General features: G+C 37.3%; 1 protein-coding gene across 2 annotated transcripts in view; it reads right to left on the bottom strand.

Moving 5' to 3' along the window:
* Positions 1 to 26,123, bottom strand: part of MEI4 (meiotic double-stranded break formation protein 4) — an 83,074-nt gene that overhangs the window by 37,004 nt on the left and 19,947 nt on the right. For both annotated transcript variants that reach the window (XM_013199080.3, XM_048053506.2), the window contains exons 3-4: positions 18,700 to 19,259; positions 2,737 to 2,868 (exon numbers count right to left, since the gene is read on the bottom strand). In XM_013199080.3, the coding sequence (XP_013054534.2) occupies positions 2,737 to 2,868; positions 18,700 to 19,259 (692 nt within the window). The remainder of the gene's footprint in view (positions 1 to 2,736; positions 2,869 to 18,699; positions 19,260 to 26,123) is intronic.

Genomic DNA, 26,123 nt, shown 5'->3' on the forward strand with positions numbered 1-26,123 from the left:
CACTACCCTCATGTGACCCTGTGGGAAAAGGGAGAGGAAAAAGGTAGATCATGTTTCAGTAGCAGAAAGCAGACTGTTAACAGTGGGAGGAAGTAGAAGCAGAGCAGGAAAGTCTCTTTGTGTGAATATGTTTCTAAATCCTTGAATGTAAGAGAACTAAATTATTTCTTGGGGTGAGCAGAAAGTGCTGTTTAAAGAAAGGGTAAAAGGGAACCTCATTAAGTGTTTTGTCAGAAAATCTTCCACGCTTCCTTTTGCACTATAGTAATAATACATGTCATTTTAAAAGTGGGAGGCGTTTTGTGAAGGTTCTTGCTAGTACCAAATCTGAAATTCAGTACCATGTATTGATAACAGAAGAGCTTTGCAGCAAGCACAAATACAAGTTAATGAAAATGAGGCAGATGGAGAGCTATAGGTAGCAAAGCCTTAACCTGAAAAAGGACTTGGCCCTGAAGCTAAACAGGTCAAGTAACAAATGCATTTTACTGTCCTGAATTTCAGTCCACATAGATTAAATATGAAAAAAAAAAAAAAAGAATAAATACACAAGATCAAAATATCTTTATTTTATTCTTTAGAGTAAAGGAGTGTATACTCCTGCCACCCTAGAAATTATCCTGAGCTCTGAACCTGGGTCAGCTCCCTACATGAAGAGATTTCACATGAAGATTCTCCTGGGGAAGGGTAGGAAAGATGGTAAGGAAAGAGTTACATAGGAAAATAACTTATTCGGGAGGAAAAATGACATGTCTTAGACTTTGCACTGTACTTATTCTACAGAAATTCCTGGCACAGGTTTTAACCACTTTCGCCATTTCTTTCTGCGTAGGTTGGTTAAAGAAAAAAAAAAGAAAGGAAAACTGAAAAACTGTTGTACGGATCAACTAAGGGTATGAAGCCATCCACGAGAAACTGACACTTCAGCCATTTATTATGCTAGCTGCTGTATAGGAACTTTTTAAGGATTAAATTATGATTTTTTAAATATTTATTTATGAATCCAATCTTCTGTCATCTTCCCATCAATACACAATTTATACTGCACATAATAAAAGAACTGCCATAAGAAAAATCCAAATCACAGCTGTGCAGTTGAAAAGAATCTTTTATGGTTAAAAATCACAGGATACTAATTTAATTTAGTTTTCTCAAATTCAAGTTATATAGTTTTACCATCTCCCTTTTTATGATCTTAAAATCAAAATATATTATTCTTTCCAACAATAAGCAAAGCCAAAGAGGAGTCAGACTTAAATTTTTAGAAATAAATTTTATGTACCAAACACAAAAGCTATATTTAAAATAATTATGGTGTGGTAAGGATAAATAGTACTATAGTAACTAATTCAGCAAAGTCCAATGTTCGACGCAAGCTTTTCATGAATGTGGAACACAGAAGATAAGATTTGCAACAGCCTGGGTTCTGTACTGCTGTTGGTGAAAACTGTGTTGAAAGGAGGAATGACTATTTCTGTTAAACAGGTGAGATTTAATCATGTTAAAAATGAGAAATTTGTTTAAACTAACAATGACAAAATCATTTTTAATTACACATTTCCTATCTTTACATTTATTTAAACCTGTTTGCTTTTGGCTGCTATGATTAACTCAGGTATGCTACTAGTGACTTAAAATAAAACACAGCTTACTGTCTAATTTTTTCAGAAGTGGCCTTTTTGAAGCCTTTTCATAATACAATTCAAACATGTTATAAGTTAAGGTTAGAAATTACAAGTTCCTTCTCCATCAGTCAGAATTTACTCCCATATTATTCCTTACAGGGGAAAAAAAAAAAGACTGCTTGAGCAACAGCTAAAATTTTTTTTAAACTGGACCAGAGTTAATATATCTAGGCTGAATATTTTCTGTATACCTCAGTAACTTTATTTTCCACCTAATAAAAAGCCGCATGCTTTCTTTTTATTGACCCTTCTAGGACACTATATAATCAAGTCATAATCCCAAGTAAGGCTGTACAGATTTTATTAAATACATACCACCACACACAAATATATGCAAAATATACGAAAACAATTGATTTCACACATCTCTTCTCCCAGTTTTAAAGGAACATCTAATTAGTCTCTTTTTCTTTCTCCCTATAAAGTTTACTGGAAAAAAACTATGCTCATTCCGCATACACAACCTCTGCATACTTTCAAAATAAAAATTTAAGAAATTAATTTTGCCAAATACATTATCTCCTCTCCATTTTGCTTTTCATCTCCTACAAACTACATACATTTTTAAGTGCTTGAAAACTTTTGTATCGTACAAACTAATATTATAATGTGAAGCATGAAATCTAATTCTGAAGGAAAATAATACAACTTTCTATCTCATATACAACTGGAGATGGCCATAATTCCTTGTGGGTCCAGCTGGATACTGAAGTTGTATGCCTGTGCAGACCACAATTTACAGCTTTTGAGAATTATTTTACCTGCACATTCTATAGAATCATCAACTTACCACATTTCATGAAACAAAATGCTGTGCCAGCACTGCTCAGCAATAGCCAAAACGTTGGTGAGAATCTATGCCATTCTAGCTACAACTGCAGAGCACAGCACTATAGGGGATGCTGTGGGGAAGTTAACTCCATCCCAGCCAGACACAGTAGAACATAATACAGAATGTTACTACTTATTACATTTTATGAAATAGATGTAGATAAAGCACTCCCCAAAACCACTCCTTGGATTTTTTTTCCAAAAGACAAGACAGCAGTACCTGGTAAGCTTGCAACAGCTGCTCAGCAAACTGCCGTAGTTCTGACAGTAGAAAAGATATTAAAGAATTCCTTAGTATGTTGTTCCTTCCTAGCAAAACCAGTGTGTGTGGTACAGCATCCAGCGCCTGAAACTAAACAGAAATACACAATAAATTTAAGCTTTCAAGATCTGTGTCTTTTTTACCCCAAATGATTTCCTTCAACAGTAACAGGATTTACATATTTTTTTAGGAATAAAGTTGAGTATTTTTAATAGTTTATATATATAATTAATGTAGTTTTAAAGTATATAGGAGATATATATATATATACACACACACAATGTTCTCACATACACATATGAGAAATGCACATCCCTTGCCCAGAAACCTTGCATTCAGCACTACAGGACTGGCCATATGAACAGAAGTTTCCAAGGGTGGGAAATCCCTGTGAGGCAGCTCTTTGGCATGAGCAGTCATCATGCCCATTCTGCTGTCATAGGAAGTGGGTGAGCACCCTGCACAGACAGTATTTCTTTTTGTCACAGGTAGGCAAATGAACAAACAAATTCTCTGAAATTCAAATGCATAAGCAAGCTAAGAGCTATACTAGATTCCCCAGTCAATGGATTTATAAGGAATAAACGTGATTAAATGCTAACTAATAGAAGATGCACTGAACTTTCAAGTTCAAACAAGTCAGTTTCTATTTGTTGGTTAATGAGCTGTAGCCAAGGTTACAGCTTTTGGTTCTTTCAAACCAGAAGAGGAGTGATGTGAACTTACAAGGATTATATTTGTAATTTCTTTTGCCCACATTCTTTTCAATCAAAAAAATAAATATTATTTTCTTAGTTCCTTGAAATGGAAATGCACAGCCATTGCTATACTTTATGTAACACACTACTTTACACAGTAAACAAGACATTATTTCATAAAATACTACTAGAAGAATTTTTTCTACATATAAATGTATCAGAGTTCTTTCAAAGAAAAAATAATATACTTTAAATATGACTACTATACTTCTATACCCCTACAGCATTAATATTCAGTATCTCTTGCACAGTGTCTGTTGAAACAGCTAACGCACCGCAGATGAATAATTTTGACTGAAAAAGGGTGCTCTGACCCCAATTTGTATCTCTAAGAATAACAATGTCTTAACCACTCAAAAGCAGACTATTGCGTTTTATGAACAATCCAGTTTATTCCTCTTGCCGGCTCATGTACATCTGCACTTAGACCACCCACTGTTTGCTGCCTATGTTTTTTGGCTGACAGGTGCATACTTGCATTTTGAACTAATCCACCATTTAACAAATTTGCATAGGATGAATCTTCCTGGAAAGCATTTCCAAATATACAAGAGGTAGGAAGGTGATCAGGAGTAGTCAAGAGTGGATCTACAAAGGAGAATTCATGCTTAGCCAACGTGATGGTCTTCTGTGATGAAATGACTGGCTGAGGGGTAAACAGTATACAGCTTTTACTTTGATTTAACAAGGCTTTCAACACTGTCTCCCATAACACCCTTACCAACAAAATTTTGAAGTATGGGTTAGGTAAGTGGATAGTGAGGTCAGTTGAAAACTGCCCAAGCTGCCCCACCGTGGGGGTTGTTATCAGAGGCACAAAGTCCATCTGGAGGCCACTCACCCAGGGCATAATGCTGGCACCGGTACTGTTTAACATCTTCCTGGATGGTGGGACAGAGTGCACCCTCAGCAAGTTTGAAGATAACAAAACAGTGGGAGGAGTGGTGGGGCTCCTGGTAACTAACAAGTTGAATGAGCTAGCAATGCGTCCTTATGACAAAGAAGGCCATCATCCTGGGCCTCAGAAACAGAAGCATTGCCAGCAGGTCGAGGGAGGTGATTCCTCCCTTCTGCTCACTGCTGGTGAGAAGCTTTTGCAATGCTGGGTCCCGTTCTGGGTTGCCCAGCACAAAAGACATGGACGTGCTGGAGTGACACCAACAAAGGGCCAAGATGGTGATGATGGGATTGGAGCATCTGAAACACAAGAAGCAGCTGAGAGAACTTCGGCTACTCAGCTTTAGAAGAAAAGGCTCAGTGGGATCTTATCAATCTATATAAATATCTGATGAGGAGAAGTAAAGAAGATGCAGTCAGGCTCTTCTTCTCAGTGATATCCAGTGAAATGACAAGAGGCAACAGGCATGAAACACAAGAATTTCCATTTAAACATGATAAAAAATTGTTTACTGTGAGAGCGATCAAACAGCAGTACAGGTTGCCCAAAGAGGCTGTGGAGCTTCGGCAGGGAATTAGATTTCCAGGGGTACCTTTCAGTTGAATTTGTGAATCAATATTTACATTTTTGCCTTGCTTTGATACAATACCTACAAGTGACTGGTACCTTACCTCGTACCAGTTTCTATTAAATCTCTGCTACTACCAAAACATAGCTAACAATGCTTCCACAAGCATGAAATCAATTGTATTTCCAAAGTGATGCGATGGCATTTAAGATGCAATGAAGTGCTCTGTTGTTTACTTCAGACAGATTTCCACAGTTCAAAAAGATATAATTTACAGATTAATTTACTTATTTTCAGGTCTTAAATGGATTAACTTACATTTATCAGCTAAGGCTTCTAAGAGTTATAACTTTAATAAAACTTACATTGCTGGACACCTAGGTGGCTATTTGAGTCCTAAAAAATACACTTGATTTCTTTAAGCTTACGGAAGCAGAGAAACACCCACAACACTGGCTCAATATCTTCAAGAATACTTATACTGCAGATCTTTTTTTTGTATCCCACCAGCTTTGGGAGCTGAGACTATATTCATTCCACTATGAAACTTGTACTGGTTTCATTACATTCAGTACATTATCCCTAATTATCTCATTGTTCAAGATCCCTTCTCCATAGAGCTGCAACCTCAAGGACCTTGTAGCTTACATTTCAGCTTTTCAAGTGCATGTACTATTTGAACAGGTAGAGATCTCAGAAATAAATCTTGTAAGATATTTAGCCTTCAATTCTACAAAAGTATACATACCCAAGGAAAACAGTAATACATAATCACTCTCTTTTAATTTCTCCATGACTACAGATCACGTGGACACACACTGCTTGACAAATGCAGGTTCTTCCTCCTCTCACCTGTTTCCTTCTTTTGCTGTAGAAATGTAATTAGTTTGGTAGCTTCACATTTACAGTTACTGTCAAGATGGTCAAAGTGCTAGCTGATGCAATGCCTATTTACCAGCCTATTACAACTGATGACTTTGTCTCACAATGGTCAGATGATAGCCAGGCTGATCAATCTCCTATTCACAATCATAACGATCAAACCTTAATGAATCTTTGCCATTAATCACCTCACTTAGCATGTAATCCCAAAACATATACGAGAAAACTATAAAAGACAGAGAAATCTGATTATCAGCATTGAATCTGCATGCTGACACACGTACACAATAAACTCCTGATATTAAAGAAAATTCAGAAATTATGTATGTGTAGCTTTGAAAATCTATGAGATTAAAATGATTCACAGTTGATTACACCAAAGATTCTACAAAGATGAAATGTGAATGAAGGTAAGACAAAAATAGGGTTCTAAACAATTAAAATCTTGTGAAAGGATAGCATAACACACACACCTACATGTGCAATGAGGTGAATGAATTAAAATCAGACCTTCATATACTGGAAATGTACACCCCTCCAAACAAAACAATGATACTTCTTGCTAAAAATATTCTAGATGTTTACAGTTTTGAAAGATCTTCCATACTATCTATTAAAATTGTATAGAAGAAACAAAGTTTGCAACAGCTGGATAGTTCTGCCTTCTTGACAGCATATGTATGCTGAATGGGTAAGACTGCTTGAAGTCATTACTGAGAGGTTTAAACAATCCTAAAAGAATAGCACATTTCTCATTTTGGTTGCTATTAATTTTTACTTATTTCACATTATAAATTAAGATGGATACATATTTTAGGACATAACATTGAGTATACTCACTAACTTGCCTTTGTCAAGCAAGAGAACTAGACAAAAATCCAGAACAGTGTTTCTTTCCAAAGTCAGGAAGAGTAAGAGACCCTTGAATTCCTCTTTGCTGAGGTACAGCACTTGGACAGGTGTGAGAGATTTCTGTTCAAACTTATGCTGTCTCGAGCCACAGCACTGAACTCAGATTAAAGTATCTGCACTAAGCAAAGAGAATCAATACTCATTCAAATGCTCTAGTTGGCAGCCTATTTGTATCCTAGCATTACTGTCCTCCCCTTCACCTCGCAGTTGTCTCCTGTCCAAAATAATAAGCTCCAGAAATGTTTGACTTTAGCATACAACAAAAATGAACACAAAATCATGTGTATGTGTCCCATACAGAGTGCCTCTTTGCTGCTCCTCTACCACCTCTTTCCTATCCTCTTCTGCCATTCCACTAAAGAAGAGACAATTGGTCTGGATATTCCTGGGATCCACTACAGTGGGCAGCTTGCAGGATATAAAGCAGCCTTCCACAATCCTTTCTGTCCTGCAGTTGCAATGCAATAGCTTGAGTACAAAAGGCTAACACAAAAAAAATCCATACATACCTTCATATTCTTAACTTAAGCAGAAGTATAATAAGCATCAGTTTTAACTCTAATTAGATTTACAGTTAGATACTCAAGCCTATGGAAATCCACTCCTATGCATTTTAGCATATTAGTTCATTATTGTCTGGGTAAGTATAAGTTACCTATTATATTCTGGAACTCTCAAGTGTTCTATCAACAATAAAAGCTATCACTAAAAGAAAAAAAAAACACAAGCAAACAAACAGAAAAACCAACCACAAAATGGTGCCAAGTAAAAGAATGAAAAAGATGAAATGTGCTCTGAAGACACTGCTCTGCCCTTAGTAACTTGAGACAGCAAGTAACAGTCATGAGCATTCAAAGAAAATTTTTTTTTTTTTCTGGTAGCAAGGCAGAGACATTAGTACATGATGATTCTGCAGATGCCTTTTGAGCAGATTACATTAAATAAAGCTTAATTCACTCTATCGTGAGCTGGTTTTAAACAACTATTACTAATTTATCTGTGCATACGAAGGAAATTTTGCCCACTTCTTATCACAGATAGTTCTACCCTACATTGAGTTCTACTATATAAGGAGCATGAACAAGTCTTCGGTTAGGATGAAACAACTAACAGTTGTATATAATGTACTTAACAACTTTACAGACTAATGAGATTTCATTAGATATCAGTCAGTATTACATGTTTCTCAAACAGGCAAAACTCACTAATTCAGCCATAATTCAGAGACAGAAATTAGGCAGGAATACAATCTGCTTTAGGTGCAATAAAGTAGTTTTTCAGTGCTACCCTTCCCAAAGAACACACTCAAAATAGATATATAATTATGATTGTTCTTTTTTAGTCTCTCTTTCTACTATTTGGTTTCAAGATTTTTAGACAGATGGTGAAACAAATATTTATTATTTTTGTAGTTATTAACACTGGCAACTGAAATTTGCCTAAATGATGTTTCAAAAAGAAAGATCTGTATTCTTTCTACTTTGTCAATCATTATTATTTTCTAGTAGGAATTTTGTAGGAATAGATCACAGGGAATCTTCAAATTTAAAGCATGAGCCTCCACTAAGTGATGGACACAGAGGTTTTGAAATGATGGACTTAGGGAAATTAAGATATGGGTATCAATGACTGAAAAATCCCACCTGCTAAGTAATTTATTAAAGAGTATGGATTTAATGTTGCATTATGGTGCATCTCTTAGTGTATTTTATGAAAATAAGATGACAAAGAATCAGGGTTGAAATAACCCTCACAGGCTGTATGTATTAAATGCACACAGACTTTATAACATATAAGCAATAAATCTGTACGTGGAGAAGAAAAACAAGCCTATCTTTCAGAGTGACACTCATATATTTCTAATTAAGTTCTGGAAACATTCAAACTGATAATAGTTCAAACACTATGCAGTTTCATTAAAAATAAAGCATATCCTCGTCTCTCAAGTCTATCAACCAAATGTTAGAAAAGGAACAGAAATCTTTTAATCCCTTGAGCTTGCTTAATGGTACAGATGAAATAAAACTTATGTTGTTCAGGGATTCCTAGTTGAAAGCAGTCAGAAAATTAAATTGTAAAAAAAAAAAAACAACCATTATAGATGCAAGAAAAGAATGGTGCCTGGTACAGTGTTTGGGAGCTTCATCATTTGCCCCTAACCCTCATCCCACACCCCAGTTTCTGTTCTCTTCCCATGTTCCTGACGATGAAGAACAAGAGACAGCAAAGCCGTGCCTGTGGCTGGGAAGGACGTGTGAACTGTCCATCTGCCTGTCGCCAAAATGAATATATAATGTCAGCATTCTGCTTGCCTCAAGCATACTAATATGGTCTCTCCTCCAAGCAGCCATCAATTTTAAAACCTACTGGAAGGTATTTTTGACCTTCCACTTCTCCTTCCACATAATTTCAAACTGGCTATCATTTTCAAAAGCTATTAGTATGGAAAGGCTGACCAGCAAGACAAACAGCACACTCTTAAAAGCCTTGTTTCTGCAGGAAACCAGGATACAAATCTTTACGTATGAATTATTTGTTTAGATTTCATTTACCAGAATGTTAGACTTTTCTTTAATAACGGTTATCCAAAACGTGTAAGTTTTAAAATTACTAATTCTTATACAAGCAAAATAATTCCTTCATGAGTTGCATGATTCAGTACACCCTGTGACTATGAGAACTGAACCTTATTTTCTTTTTCACCAGTTTAAAATTTCCATGCCAATTAACAGCTCTTATCCCCTAGCAACTGGTATATTTGGCAACAGAGGACAAAGGCAAATAATTAAACAGGTACCCTCAAACTATGAGGTATTAAAAATAAGACGGTATTTCTGCCTGTGAATTCACATCACCCTTGAACTTTGCCCATTTAGTCCATCCAACTTCCACTAAGTCACCAACGTCAATCGAAAGTGTTCATATATATATATATATGTGTGTGTATATATATATATACACACAGAGAGCATTAATATCCCTTTTCTTATCTTACTGTCATGTTGCTTCATTCGTTAATTTGATGGTTGTCATTTATCTCTCTCCTCCTGCTTATGCTGCAATGTTTACCCTGTCTTCAAGTCTTAGGAATTTGTTACATGTTACTCTAATTCTTGGTTCTGTAAACCTCATCTCACGCCCTTGCTCTACCCTTACCCCTTCACAATCTTGTTCGTGCTTCTTTCTGCTCTTCTAAACCTTATTTTCTCTACTAGGACCATCAGGTACCCTCCTTGCAGCATGTTTCTTTTTATCCTGCAGTATTTCAGTACTGTTCTGAAGATCTTTGGCTGAAAAAACATTCTGATGGACAGAGCTGGGAATATTTGCACCATGTCTGACTGCACCACAAATGTTTACAAAATCAAATGAAATGTGAAAAAGATTCTTTATTTTATTATATTTTTTTTTAAAAAAGAGGCTTGGAAAAGGGATAAAATAGTGAAAAGAAAACCAGGACATTTCATTATCTGGGAAAGAATGATTGCAATACAGCACCCACTTGCAGTGCAGAGGATGGAGACTGAGAAAGAAATAAACTGCAGTTAGCCCACGAGGTGTCCTGAGAACCAGAACACTTTGGTGAATGATGCTGGAAAAGCCACAAATGCCTGCAGTATATAACTTGGTACTCACTGAAAGAAACGCACAACCTACTAGCTCCAGTACAGGTTTGATGGGTTTGCTGCGTGGGGAGTGAAGACTTCCAAGGAAGAGCGCTACACGAACCCTTCCCACTTTTCTTTGCTGTCCATGAGACTTATATGCCAGACTGAAAGCAAGAAGGTGCAATTTTTTCCACCCATGGATTGAACATAACTTTCTTAGGCTTATTTCTTCATGGCTGCCTAAAAGTCACTCTGATGCACTGATCAGCATTATCCCTCTGGATCCATAAATGCTTTAGTCATCCCAATGCCAGTTCCCTAAGGAAAAAGGCAGTAATTAGTGCATCTGCTTGCTTCTGTCCACAGGCTAAACTAAGTCAATCCGGCTGCTGCCGCCACATCAGCAAGGAGAGAGGGAACAGAGAGAGCCCAGCAATTGCTGCGAAGGACACACCTGCAGCTACCTTCCTATTACTCCCCCTTACTGCTTGTTCACACCATTCTGACAAAAGCAAATTTTCCAGACTACTTACTAGGGTTTTTTCTTTTCCTTCCCTGCACAGGGGATGGCTGTTACTGCTGAAGTAAGTACAGACTCACACCAGACCTGCAGAGCCGGGACTAGCCACCAATATTAGTAAGTCCTCTGACTGACTGACATATGCAAACCTGTCTCTTCCTGCTCCTGCCAAGGATAAGCAGTATATAGCACAACTTGCTGCTGCTTCTCATCCAGTTCCAAAAGATTAACGCATTAAAGAACACCTTTTTCAGTTTCATTACTAGTTTCTAGCATGAGCTACCTAACAAATCCTCTATTGAACAGAACAGATAGATATAAACTACAAAATTACCATCTACAAACACAGTTTATTTTACAAAGAATGCTCTTAGGTTGTTCTGCCACAATTCAACTCTGGTAAACTTGCAATGCATTTTATATCTTTTATCTCTAAATCTTTAATTATTCTTTTAACTTTGCTCTACAGCTTTGTATGCTATTGAGATAAACTGCTACCAGATAACTTCCTTTTAACTTTCACTCTCGATTATAGAGCATGCTATATTAGAAATCCTACATTCACAATAACACCATCTCCAAGTCTTTTATTCTAAAACTTATAATTACAATTTTTTCCCCTTCAGTTTAATGGGATAAAGATTTATCTTGTCTTTCCCATTTTGAATGCCTTATATTCTTGAGTTAGATAATACATACAAAATAAATGTACCTCAGTGATCAGATAAAATAAATATGAGACCCTGTTGTGGATGTGTGCTTTTATTCTTGTTTTGTTTTTTAAGGAAAACAAAACTAAAGTGTGAACTGAATAGCCTTAAAAGAATTGTGGGCTGTAAATCAGAGTTAAATTTAATTCTGCTTCTACTTCAACATGGTATTATACATTTCCACATACTAAAACCAAGCATCTTGCTTACAGAACCTCAGCCCAATCACCTTTACAGAAAATACATCTTCTGTCAGGGCACACAAACACACAAGTCACCAGTTCATCTGAAGACTGAATACAAGCAACTGATCTACAAAGAAATCCAGCTAACTACTTAAGACACTTGGGATCCTGCTGGCACCTGAGTTTTCCCCGGTAAATTTACTTTAAGCAAAGCTACATTGGCAGAGGTCAATATTTGAATGTCTGCACCTCCTTGGGGTTCAAGAAGCGATCACCTAGATATCTAAATCATCCAAGAGTCTGGGACTAGTAAACACTGTCAACAGGAACACAGCATCAGCCCCAGTCAAACAACATTCACGGGAGCTCCTGCTCCGAGATTGTTTGCTGCTGCTGCTCCCCAATTTCTTTAAGATCTAGGGTAAATATTCTACTGATTATTTAGAAGTAGCTCTAATGCAAAGTCTCACAGTCCTGCCCGTGAGATTCAAATTAGTACTTCTCTTGATTATCCCTTCTGAACCAGTGCTGGTCAGAAGCCTGCAAGCAGGCAGAAGCAGGCAGAACCGCTATCTCCCTGAGGATGCTGAGCGTCTAGCCCATGTTAAGGGACGCAGAATACACTGAGCAACAAGTGTGGGCTCAGCCAGAGCAGAAGAGTTATGGATTCAAATTTTTAATCTGATATCCACTTAGAAAAAGTCACTGGATAAATTACTTACGTATTTTTAAGTTTTTAGGCTTTTAAAGCTAAAGAGTGTGCTGGTCATCCTTAAAGAATTTTAGTGATGCAAATCGAAATCTCATTTAAGTGACTATGATTCACAAGCAGTCCCTGGAAATGAAAATGGATTTCAGATGTTTACTTCTCGATCCATCACTTTCCTTCCTTCTCCTTCCCCACAATACGCAAGCAACTTGGAATACCACTTAAAAGTGCCAAGTATCCAGCATGCACTGAATAGAGAGAACAGATAGCTTGTTTAGGGTTGTAGATTTCACTGCAGAAGTTGAGCACTGAAAAGTTATGCAAGGAGTGTCTTTGCAACTGGCTGTAGCGAACAGACTCTACAGAGCTCATTTTTCATTTCTAACCTATCACCGTAAACACACACACCCCTATTTGGGCACCCAAAACTATTTCCTACAGAAGCTTGACAAATTTAAGCAAAGAGAACTTTATGGAAGCTACTTTACTAAGTTCATTAATAAACAGGCAAAAGAACAGAGAAACTCTAAGGTCCTTGTTATTAAACTACATACACACATTTTAAGCAATGGTTGAAGACTACTATCAAAACCCAATGCAAATTTACATCATTACAGATGGGCTGGAAACCACCAAAAATTTTTTTTGCCCTAACAGTAGAAATAAAAATCCAGCTAACTTCATCCTGTAAGTCTTCAGTAATTGTAGCTTTAGTTCATGATGTATATCAGCTGAGGATGGCTGAGGAGGGAAGGTGGACAAAAGTCTCAGAGGCAGACAAAATTTTATTTTCTTCATTCCTGACTAGTTATTTCTATGATCCACTTCACTGAAGTAAATGAGAGTCAGTCAATTTGGTGATTGCTTTAGACTGCAGTGATTTACAAGACAATGGATTCTGATTACCATTTGACTTAAATAGCTCTCCACACAGGACAACAGATTGCTGAGAAAATTTAATCCAACAATCAAGGGATTCAAACATTGACTCTTACTGGACCATAAAATCCTGGCAACACATTTTAATATTCATACAAATGAACTGCTATTCCACTACGTAAGCAAAATTCTTTGGCCAACCAAAACGCACTGTGTCTCAAGAGCCATGAAATTCCCCTTTGAACTCAATTAATTTCAGAAAATTGAAGCTCACTAGTTTTTTTTTACTTGAGAGCCACTGGTGACCAGAGTAACTATTTTTAAATATTATTTGTCCCTGAGCAGGCAAGGCTCTTGTAAACTGATGACTCAAGTATTGTCCCAGCAGTTGCTGACAAAACACGCTGCAAACCGTACGTGTCTGGGGGGAACTTGCTGTCACCCACAGCTAGTTGGAACACTGCTGCACGCATTAAAACCATCAGAGTAAGTCTAAGATTACTCTCTTCTGGGCAATTTCAGTTATTAATGAATCATACAAGTTGTATCCTAGATAAGAAAAGATTTGAAACCCTGGTTCCGGTTAATTTGTACTTTTTCAAATGCACAAACACATTCGATATATTTCATAACATAATTGCCAGTAAGATTCATACATCTCCCTTTTTCTGCTTTTCACCGTATTATACTTCAACTTGACATTTTCATCAAGGTTTGTGACTCCCTTCTCATAAAAAACACTACGCTACTAACAGGAATTCTTGCATTTACTTTTCTACTAAATGTGCCAGTAGTAATATTTGAGTTTTTAGCTAAATTGTTCATGAAGACTTTGAGATGGAACAGAGAAAATTAAAATGGGCAGTAAAGTTCCAAACAGGGTAAACTTTCTAGAAATTGTTCCTGTCTCAGCATCCATTCAGATATTCTTAACACAAAAAACTTTAAAACAACTCAAAACAACTACCCTAGAGGTAGGGTAGCCAACTTCCTAGGTGCAACGGGAAAAAAAAAAAAAGAAGAAAAAAAGGAAGGAAATAGAACATAATGTCTTTTGTTTTGTTAAATGGTGCAGGCAATTTGTGAGTCTTGACATCATCTTCTGAAGTCAGTATCAATGTGTTAAATACAGCAAACAAGAAGAAAGCAATTGTGGTTCACTGAAACAGGCTCTTTTCCTTCTGGACAAGACATGTTTGAACATAATTAGAAGAACGGGGGGGGGGGCAGGTGGATGAGGTATTTGTTGAACAGAAACCAGACACCAGAAAGCAGTATCGCCTGAGAACCCTACACGGCTCAACTTTAGTATAGAATCCTTAAAGCACTGTAGCATTGTCTTCTATTTCAGTGTTTTGATTCACTTCTTAAAACAAGAGGTCCAAAAGACAGACACAGGTCTCCGTGATGAACCCACGGTGAAGGCCAGAGTCTTCTCATACAAAATTGCCCAGAGTTGTGGATGCCCCATCCCTTGAGCTGTTCAAGACCAGGGTGGATGAGGCCCTGGGCAAACTGATCTAGTGGGCAGCATCCCTGCCCATGGCAGGGGGGTTGGAACTGGATGACCTTTAAGGTCCCTTACAACCCAAACCATTCTATGCATTAGCTACGCTCCAAATGACACTATCAGCTGCACCCAGAAGTACACAACCACTGAACTGAATTTCTGTCAAGATGCAGGTAAACTAGTGTGCATTTATACCACTGATAGCTGCTTTGCCAGGTGCTAGAGAACGGCCCATTTGAAAAGCAGAGTGGGTGGCTCCAGAAACTGAATCCAGTCTCACAGAGGTTTTGTGTAACAGACAGTTCTGTCTTTGCTTCAAAGCAGGATTTAAAAGAACCTGTACAAACAGGGTAGTGGTTCTGCTGACAACGTAATGACTCTTAACCTGAATGAACAATTTGCACATCGAGAGTAATACACCAACAGCAACAGACCCATATGAAGCTCCAAGAGTCTCAGTGCTGAGGATTCAAAAACTGGTGACAAGCAAAGTGCTTGCTCCAAAGATAGCAGTGACTACCACAGATTTTGCAACATGAGAGCCCATCTGTACCAGAATTACACACGCGATCCTCACAAGCGTTTCTGTGTCAGGCAAACAGGGCTTCAAGATCACTCCAGCAGAAGGTGCAGACAGGTCTTCTAGCAGATGGATTTATCCTCAGTGCATTCATGCTTTACCCTTAGCAGCAGGGACTTAAGACCCCTTCTAGATACTTCCAGAAGGATCCTTCCAAAAGATTTTTTGCCGGTTGTGTGCAGACTTTTGAGCTGCTCTTCAAATACAGTGGGAGAAGAGAAAAATAAATAAGGAAAATTCAGAAGGTGGTTTTTATTTGTAGTTCTTTGATTTTAAATGGTTTTATATTTTAATTAATATTTATTTTTATTCTACCTCTCTATCCTAAAAGATACATATATATATATATACATATATATATATATATATACATATATATATATATAGCTACTCATGTCCATTTGAAGTTTCAGGTCAAAAATTCTATCCAAAGTGCACAGTTTTAGGCAACTGAATCCAGGCAGAGAAGCTCTGAGTAAATGTCTTTCTGGTTCCTACAGTTTCTCCAGTGCTTTATAATTAGAAACATCTCAAACAATGGGACTCAGCAGTTACAGAAAGTAATTCTACTGCTGTTTTTCTTTCTTTACAACTAATGTAGAGATAATTATCTCTTCTCCAATTCTCAAAGGTTTTTAAAGTTATTTAATTTGCTCTGCAAAATGCTGGGATTGCTTTTGAAGATGAGGCATTCAGTGTAACCCACAGCCATTTTGTTCTTTGTTCACTTTTTGAAGGTGTTTCTCACAGCCCTTTGTCCTCCTTGACAGAGCCTGACAGTTTTATAGGTGAGGATGGCAAAAGGAAAGTAGTGTCAAATGCTATAGTTGCACTGGTAGCTGGCTATACAAATGCTTTTTGACAGTTAGTAAGGTTAGATTCAACAAAGTTCCTAATGTTTTTATACTGCAGGAATTTAAGCATCCTCCTAGAACCAAAATTCATAGTTTGCCACTCTTTTCAGATGACAGCCTTATAATTAATGGCAATTTTATTTTAAACCTATAATCTTGGTATTTCAATCACCACTTCAGTAAACAGTGATGATTAGAACTGAAGCATAAAGTGTCTGTGGGAGATATCTGCTACATAGCACATGAAAAATTAGTTGCAGTTTCCACTAATTTGGAATTCTACATATTTATCTTCATTTTCATCTCAGTTTAAGAAAACCAAGTTTGTGGAAAAAAATCGTTATTTTTTTTCAATAAATCTTTATAAACATTGCATTTACCACACACATTTTCCCTTTTCCCTAGAAATCTGGAAACTACTAGGATTAACCCTTAATAGTTGGTTTTTGCAATTTTTAAACTCTCTGAAAGCTGTTTGATTGAAGCATTAGCTGCTGCTACGAATGACTGCTCAGTCACTGCTGTGGTAGAAGCAAGATACAAAGCATCTCATAAAAAGCCATCTGTTTCAGTAAAGTCATTCTGAGAAAGGACGGCACTTGCAAATTATGTGGACATACTCTACGCTTCCTGAATGATTTCTAAAAGCCCTCTGCAAACTTGAAACATCCCTTATCTTTGAGGATATTTTCTCCCATTTAAGCTGCAACATCTCTCACTTAAACTTCTCTTTTCCTTCCATCCTCCCCCTAGATTACTCCAATCAACCAGTAATCCCTCTCTGGAAACCCTCTCAGCTCCTACAATTAGCATTATTTTATATTATTTATAAAATTCCTATGTGAGTAGAGGAAGGGAACAGGTGGAAACAGTAGATATCACTAGCTGTGAAGAAGTCCTCATTGAATATCTACTCAACTTTTCTTTGTTCTCTATCCTGTGATCACACAAAAAATAACAGCAGTCACACCTGCATGACTCTTTTCTTCATATCACACAAACACCATGTATGCTCACATCCAGGAACAGTTCTAAGGAAAAAATAAGTACCACACTATGTCAATACTGAAATATAAAGCACCCTCCTATTGGAGACACAAGGATCTAGTGCTGGAAAAGCTTCTGTATTAACAGTTTCCTTCCGAACGCTTTAGTTTCCCTACCTCTAACAAAATCTAGGGACATCCTTGCCCTCTCCTGCCCCTTAAATTTATGTGTTTTTTGTTGTTGTTGTTGTACGGTTTTTTTTGTTTTGTTTTTTTACATTTACATTCTGATGTAAATACTTAACACAGTGAGTGGGATTTATTTTAAATTAAGACAAATACATACTTGTGTCTACAGGTGTAGCAGATGTCTAAGTTCACATTTTGCTCAAAACAACTTGAGAGCTCATCCTAAAACAGGCACCTAACAGCATTCCATCGGCTCCATGGATTATACAGATACAATCCTCACTTCCTGTCATGTGAGTTTAGCTACATATATGCAGACACTGCATTGAGATATCAGAGCCTCAAACTAAAAATTCCGCTACCATGTCTGTTTCAAGTTACTCTAAAAGACAGACTGAAACCCCCAAATCCTAAAACAGACAATGAAATTAATTACTTATGGGAAGTCCTGTGAAGAGAGATTAGAGAGATTTCGACTGGATGTGGATACCAACAAGATGATGCATGGAACAACCACTAAGTAACCTGGTCTAGTGGGAGGTGTCCCTGCCCATGGTGGGGGGGTGGAATTAGATGATCTTTGAGGTCCCTTCCAACCCAAACCATTCTGTGATTCTACGAACAAAGCAAAGTGATGAATACAGACAAAACGCAACTCAGTCCTACTTGCCGGGTGTGCCAGGGACATGCCATTCCTCTCTTCTGTACTCATTTTCTGATTTATTTTTAAAAACACAAATCTGTAAGTGTCTAGTGAGTAACAGAGATGATCTGAAGCAAACCAACATATGTAATCTAGGTGTAGCTAAAAATCTAAAAAATTATAGTCATTACTTTGTGAATAACTACGTTACATCCTCATGTAGCAAGAAAGACAGCACATTTTTCTCTCATATCTTCTCTAAATTTGTCTTAATCTGACTTTCTAACAGTTTTTAAAAAGTACTGTACTCAGGAGTAGACTAGAAGAAATTGCATGCACGAGCAAGGATTTATTCAAATGCATTGCAGCATTCATCGGCCATATCACAAAAAAAAGAACAACTACAAGAATAATCTGTAAGAAGTACCTTTCGGAACCTAATAAGACAATATTTTAAAAAGCATAAAAACAGAATAGTATTACATTATACTGAAGTGGTACAGAAAAGATGGAAGATGTTTTAAACTTACCCTATTGACACTGCTGTTTCTTAAAATAATCTGAATTAGATTTTTCTTAAATTCTTCCAGCTTCTTGAAACATTTCTTCAGAACATGATTAGATAATTTAGTATCAGTTATTAATCTGATCAAAACACAAACTGCCTCAGTAAGAACATTTGAAACAGGAAATTTAGGACTGTTGTAAAAAGCAGTCAGTCCATCAAGCAACTGAGACACTGAATTGCATATGGTAAAAGAATCATTCTCAAGCTCTGTAAAGTCTGCTTGCAGAATTCCTCCTTCTGACAGTTTTTTTATTTCAAGCAGATGTTGAAAAAACTGTACTGGAGCAGTCAGCGATTCATCCTTGCTAGCACAGCAAAGATTCAATGGGGGAACTATTTCCAACCAACTTTTAGATGCGTCAATATTATGCTCAGATTGGTGAAAATCAGAAGTGATGCCTAAAGAATCGAATGCGTAGTCATTAGACATATCACATCCAGAGTCTTCTAACTGGCTTGAGAAATTCACAGGATTTATACATTCCTGATCCAGAAGAGTTTCAGCAAAGGCACCTTGTTTACCTGAAATACAAATGTACACGTTACATCTATGTAATACTTGTTTATAAAAAATGTCTTCCTTCCTTCCTCCTTTTGCTTCCATGCAAAGATCACATCATACACATGATATTCTTGATGCTGAGAACTTCCCATGACTAGAGTTTAGCTGCTGGAAGGTGATGTTTTTAAAATAGAGTCAAGACTTTTAGAAGGCAACATATTTGTGGACCAGATATTTTATGCAGAGAGTAGTATGAATAGCATTTCTGAGTTTAAAATTTCCTGATGGTTTAAAGTTTTCACATGGACAATTTAAGCAGACACCACACAGACAATTTAGTGAGCATCTGTACTATCATTAATTCCCAGGGAAGGAAACGTATGTAAATTTCTGCCTCCTAAAACACTTCTCACTACTTTCATTATCAAGAACTCAGATTGCTTCTAGAAAACAGTAAAGATCTGTTACTGTAACTGCATCAAATATGATTTTCTCCTCTATCCATACTCTTTTTCCCCAGGCCAGGTAAGGAATTCTAACAGAGCCAAAGTTGAACAGAACATTACATTTGAGCTTTTTATTATTTAATGAAGAAAAATACTCAAAATCATAAATCTCTCGAGTCATTGCCTATGTTATGCTACCTACTTCAAAAATACACAAACTACATTACAGGTGGTATATTTTATATATGCACTATTAAGAAATTATTTTCATATAACAGTATACAAGCTCCATCATCCTATTTCACGGTAGATACATTTAAGTCAGTGCCTCAGGGCATAAGGACAGATGACAATAGACTCTCATGTGCCACATACTGCCTATGGCAAAAGACTATGGTCAAAACAGTCAAAAGACAGTGGAAGATCAACACAACATCTCAGTGCCATGAAGCAAGGTTAGACCCCCATGCGCCCAATGCCAGGCTGTGCCCCACTTACTGTGCCACAGTCACACACTGCTTGCCCACTCATTCTTAAAAAACATGTATATAATGATCATATTTTCCATAAGGACCCAAAGGAATACAATACACCTCGGTGTCTGTATTCTCAAGTGAATAAGAAAAAATATAGATGGCTTGGCGTAATGGCAAATAAATGTCATAAACACTATATTCCATGCAAGTTAAAACAACAACAGCAATTTAAGACTATTTTTAAAAGTTCATACAGATTCCATTAAATATACATTTTCATATTGAATTCTGACCGTTACTTCAGTCACTGAAAACATACTCTGGTATTGAGTTTTAATCTCAGTAGCACTACCCTCACTGGGCGGGAGCGTGATTTATTTTTATTTTATAGAATAGAGTAGTTCAGCTGGAAGGGACCTTCAAAAGATCTTCTAGTCCAACTCCCTGTCCACTTCAGGACTAACCAGAAGTTAAAGCGTATTATCGAGGGCATTGTCAAATGTCTTGAACACTGACAGGCATGGGACGTCAACCACCTCTCTAGGAAGCCTGTTCCAGTGTTTGACCACCCTCGCAGTACAGATTTTTTTTTTATATCTAGTCTGAAGGTTTTTAGTTAGTTTCATGACTTTAACATTCAGACACAAAAACTGAGCAGGACTGGTACCAACTGAATCACGATGAAAGAGCTAACTGCAGGGAAATCAACTGATATTTCCAGGAAGTAGAAGAAGCAGGGCTTCTAAGGCCAACCTAGCATTTTAGATATTAACACGGTTCCCAGATGCCCTGCAAATCAAACCTGGAAAGCAAGCAAACAAGAAAAGCACACTTGCCTTGGTCTGACTAACAAAAACAGGCATCAATCTTTCATATCTTCTCTCCCTAGTGCTTTGAGCAAAAGACACTCAAAAAAAAAAAAGTAACAACTGGAAATTGTTTTTGCTACTACTTAAGAAAAATAAACACTTTTAGGGAATCCATCTACTCCTGTGAGTATCACCACATGGATATTTCGTTAGTTCTCAATCCCATAGGACAATGTAAAAATTGCTCATGGAGATGTAAGTAACTCCAGGACAGAAGAAAGCACAGAAGTAAGTGCAAATCCCATGTGTGTTTGTTGATTATCTTGAAGCTCCCACCATGGAGATATTCAAAAACTGCATGGGCAGCTTGTTCTAGGTGTCCCTGCTTGAGCAGGGAGAGTTGGCCCAGATGACCTCCAGAGGTCCCTCCCAACCTCAACCATTCTGTGATTTTTTGAAAAAAAATAAGGCAGAAGAAAGGAAGAGAAAAGAGATGAAAAGGGGAAGAAAAGAATGGTACGTAAATATCTATAAGAACCAAGTTTACAACCATCCCAAAATCAGAGGTAGCATAGGCAACAAAATACTCCTACCAGCAGGAGGCAGTATTGCATTTGTGCTTAGGTTCCCCCTTTGCTAAAATACCAAACACCCCTCCCGTGATCAGCTTCCAGAAAACCCTGTACAGTTATTCCCCAATAGCAACATATTTCCAGTTGAATTTGTAATACAAAATGCTTTTAAAATGTTCAATGATTTATATGTTCTAGTCACATGGAGAGTAAGTCTCTTTTAACAAATAAACAATTCATGACTTCCCTCAAAACATCTGAAACCAGCTTATCATTTATTTCTTGAAAGGAAGTAACCTAATCACTTTGTACTTACCTATTATTTAAACGAGAACGTCTTGATGTTCACACCATGTGGTTATCAAATACAAAAAGAAGGAACAGTATTAAGCCTGTCTTACACTAACAACAATCTCTTATACTAACAACAAACCTTCAATGGCAATTTCAAGAAAAATTGAATATAAAAATACTAAAACGAGAAATAACAAAAAAAAAGACTGCACGTGATACACTAATCTCAGCATTTTACAATGCTTTTATAAAGGTAATGATATTATTTGTTCACGAGTAATTTTACAGGCTCTGTAAAAATGTTGCATTGGATTCATTAAACATTTAAACTCTTAATTCCCATTTAGGACTTCGGCTTCTCAGCATATTAAGATTCTGAGCTGAAAATCACAACTGTGTGCTCACCAAACAAAGCAAGAGGCAGTCACAAAAAAAAAGCCTTGGGGTGCAAAGTCTGAAGAACTGGCATCCCTCTACACGTATCTACAACTGTGGAAAGAGTCTGGCCTGAAAAACCAGCAGTTGCTCAAGGAACAAGCGAGTGACTTGTAAACTGCACACAGTATGTAAACAAGGTTGTAGGCGCCCCTATGAAACACGTCACTGACAGACCACAGGGCACAGAGACTTTTATCATGGGAGTGAGATGCCAATCAGAGAAAATGGAGTCTTCAGGTAGTCTTGATGCAGGAGAGCTCTGACAATCATAGCCCATCCCACTTCTGAAATGAATTCTGTCACTTCTGAATACTCAACACAAACACCAAAGCTCAGCTCACGGACAAGAAAAGGAGGAGGAGCAGCCAGTTGCTTCATCAGTACAGGAAAATCATTCGTCTCCAGAGTGCCTGCTGTCAGCACTATGATCATAAGGATTCTCAGAGCTGTGAAGAGACGAGGGAAGACCATGTTCATGGTCCTACCAATGCAAAATAAGTGAGGCAGTATCTGTAGCATACATATAGCGGGAGAGGCAGTGGTGAAAGATACTTTCTCAGACACCAGCACTACTAGCTGCTGCAGACCGGACAGTGTTTGAATGAGGAAGGGAACATGCTGCTGTACATGTGGTTCAAAATTTAAGAAATAAAGACGGGTCCCCAGCTGATGAAATTGCTGTGGAATCACAAGAGTGCCTGTAAGTCTTCTGTAGAACGTAACATACCTACAGTTATACTATCAACAAGGATTCCAATACAGAAAACAGTCTTGAAGGTGGTAAATGTAAGAAACAAAATTAAGATATTATTTGAAAAAAAAAAAAGTAGTCCATTTTCAATCATTTGGCATTGTTTGTATCCCTCACTTTGTGAGCCCACACAGATTAACACAAAGCTCTCTTAAACCTCAATTACCATTGATGGGCTCATTTCCACTTCTAAAAAAAAAGTCAACTAAAAATGAGACAATAATATTCACAATCTTAGAAACCTCTTTGGTGATACTGCTTTCCAAGTAGGTATTCAGTCAATGAATTCTAAAAGGAGAGGAAAATATATGTGAAATGATTTGTATTTCTTCCAATTCTGTTCACCTCTCCATCTCTACATTTTGCAGGACTCTGTTATTTTTCCTTTAATCTTAATCAATTTATTTGTTGCAGGTACACCTTCCATGAACAATGAATCAAGTTTGAGTTCCTCTTCTCACACATATTAATGGTTTTCTTCACTTTTTCTCCATAACCTTGTTTGTGTGAGCCTGTCTCTATTCTGCTGTTTTCATCAATAACTACGCTGCTTGAGAAAAAAAAAAAACTCTGTTCTCCCTCATAAATGTCTGTTTAGCACACTATTGCTGTCCTGATCTGGAATGAAGGCATACTTCTGTATGTACCAAAGCAAACAAATTTTGCCCAGGTTTCTCACATATTTAGGCTATTATTATTTGAATATTTTGAAATCAAAGTTAAAAATAATAAAAAGCTTCCTTTCTCCAAAGAACAATTATTAGGTCTGCATCCCACACCTTGCTTCTGCATTTCTGTGGATTTTTATAACCAGCTTGGAAAAGAAAGCTCTTCTTTTAAAGGCTAAAGTACTTCTTGCTGCACACTTTGTCCCTTGTAGGAATAATTTCGCTGAATTGAATACAGGCCTGAGTAAAATTCCCAAATTAATTCGGTACCAGGATTTAAATGTTTCTCGGAAAGCCAAGAAGCACGTATTTCAATTTGTTATGGATTTTACTTACACAAAGAATCAGAACATTTAGAACTCAGTAATAATTAAGAAGGATTTTGAGGATATAAATGCTAATTCTAGGAGATTTCTGTGGAAGACAGCATAGATCTTTTGCAGTTAAGTCAAACAGAGAATACTTGTGACAAAGACATGGAAGGATTTATCATCAGGTGATTAAATCAATTGAGACGGCTCAATTAATGTTCATCAAGTAGCTCTTAATACAAATGATGTAACTAACATATGCTTTGCAATACTGACAATCTCAATGACATGACTGAAATCTGAGTTATGCTGGAGAGGGGATATTTCAAGATATTAAATGAATTAACGTTACCTATGAAGACTACCTGTCTGAACTGGAAGCACAATATTAGGTCTTATTAAAACAAACAAACTCAGCTGCTCTAAGGGATAGGAAGTATCAGCCACAGCATACAGCAATCATCTGGCTGCTAGTGTATTAATAAGAATGCAGTTCCAGATATTCTTTGTGACTTTACAAGATGAAATGAGGTAGACTCCATAAAGAATCAGCTAGGTTACGCCTTCCTATAAAACATCTCTTTTCTTGAAAACAATACCATATAAATGTTTGGTATTTTGTGTTTATATTGGTGCGCTTCTGGGTGTGCGTATATATATATATAAAAAATATATATATAAAATATCTAATTGAGGAACTCACACTTAAGTTTGAGTTAAGCTAAGGTTGCCCAAAGAGGCTGTAGAGCTTCCCTCCCTGAGGATATTTAAGAGCCCTCTGGATGTGGTCCTAAGCAAGAGGCTCTGGGAGGCCCTGCACTGAGCAGGGGGTTGGTCCAGAGGTCCCTGTCAGCCTCGGCCATTCTGGGATTTTGCCTTTGCAGAGGAAAATTTGATTGATCCTGAGCTCCCCAGAGTAGACTTACAGGCAAGAAGATCCCAGTTGCTGTGGCCACACTTTTAAACTATATATATATATATATATTTTTTTTTTTTTTTTTTTTTTTTTTTTACAACATGCATTCCATTTTTCCCCATACTATCATTCTGTTTACCAAAAGAAAGGGAACTATATACAACAAATTATGGGTCCCAGTTGCTTTTACGAACCTTATTCCTGAAAATCACTGTGCATCTCATCAGGGACTCAATATTTACAGAGAATATACAAGATAATCACAAACCCTTTCCTTTGCTAGGATAATTGGGTTGTTTTCATCTCTGAATGGGTTCGTTATAAAGAAACCTGGAAAGAAAGGAATATTACTTGGGTCCCTTTGCCCCAAGTATGTGCTTAGGAGAACTGTAGCAATGTCAACTGATAAGACAGACAGCACCTGCTTTCAAAGGGAAAAAGTTTCCAGAACCAAACCAGACCCGTTATCCATGGAAGGAGCAGTACTCTGAAATTTCAGTGACTGATTATGCTCCAGCTGGTGCTATTTCCAGACTGCAGATTCACTTCGTTATTCTGAAAAGGCCTCAACTTTTCATAAAGTTCCCCATTGTGTCACTACAATTATGGGGAATGGATTTCTCACCATCTTATTCCAAGAGCCATTTTCTATACTGAACACATTTTAACCCCATTTTTGCCACCTCACATATCTGTTCTTAATTCCCCGTTCCCCTCCTAAAAGATATAAAGTTCTTTTCAGGTTGCAAGACCTACTTCCAATGCTGCCTATTCACATCAGTACTGTTGGTAGAGGCATGGGAGTACTACTAGTACACTTAAGGTGTCAGAGGACTGTTCATTTTTGAAGTACTGTCTGTCTGACACCACCATGCCTTAAAAAAAACACTGGGCTGCCCTGTACGGACAGAAGGCCACCTTTGCTCAGTAGAGAGAAGAATTTCTTCACATAGAAGAAGCCATCAGCCCTAGCCATCAGACAAAAATAATCAGAACTCTTTTCCATAGTAACACACTGTTAACTTCTGCCCAATAGGGAATTTTCTCACCTTGGAAAAAGGAAGCTAGGGAAAGAAAGAGGAAAGAAAGAAGCCAAAGACGTCCCTCGGAGCCTGACAATTCTTCTGCTCCTGTCCTGTTGCGTTCCTTGCTCCCTGACAAACACCGGGGGAAAAGCAGCAGTGACAAGACATAGCAATCTCT

Source organism: Anser cygnoides, chromosome 3, assembly GCF_040182565.1.
Source record: "Anser cygnoides isolate HZ-2024a breed goose chromosome 3, Taihu_goose_T2T_genome, whole genome shotgun sequence".
NCBI lineage: Eukaryota > Metazoa > Chordata > Aves > Anseriformes > Anatidae > Anser > Anser cygnoides.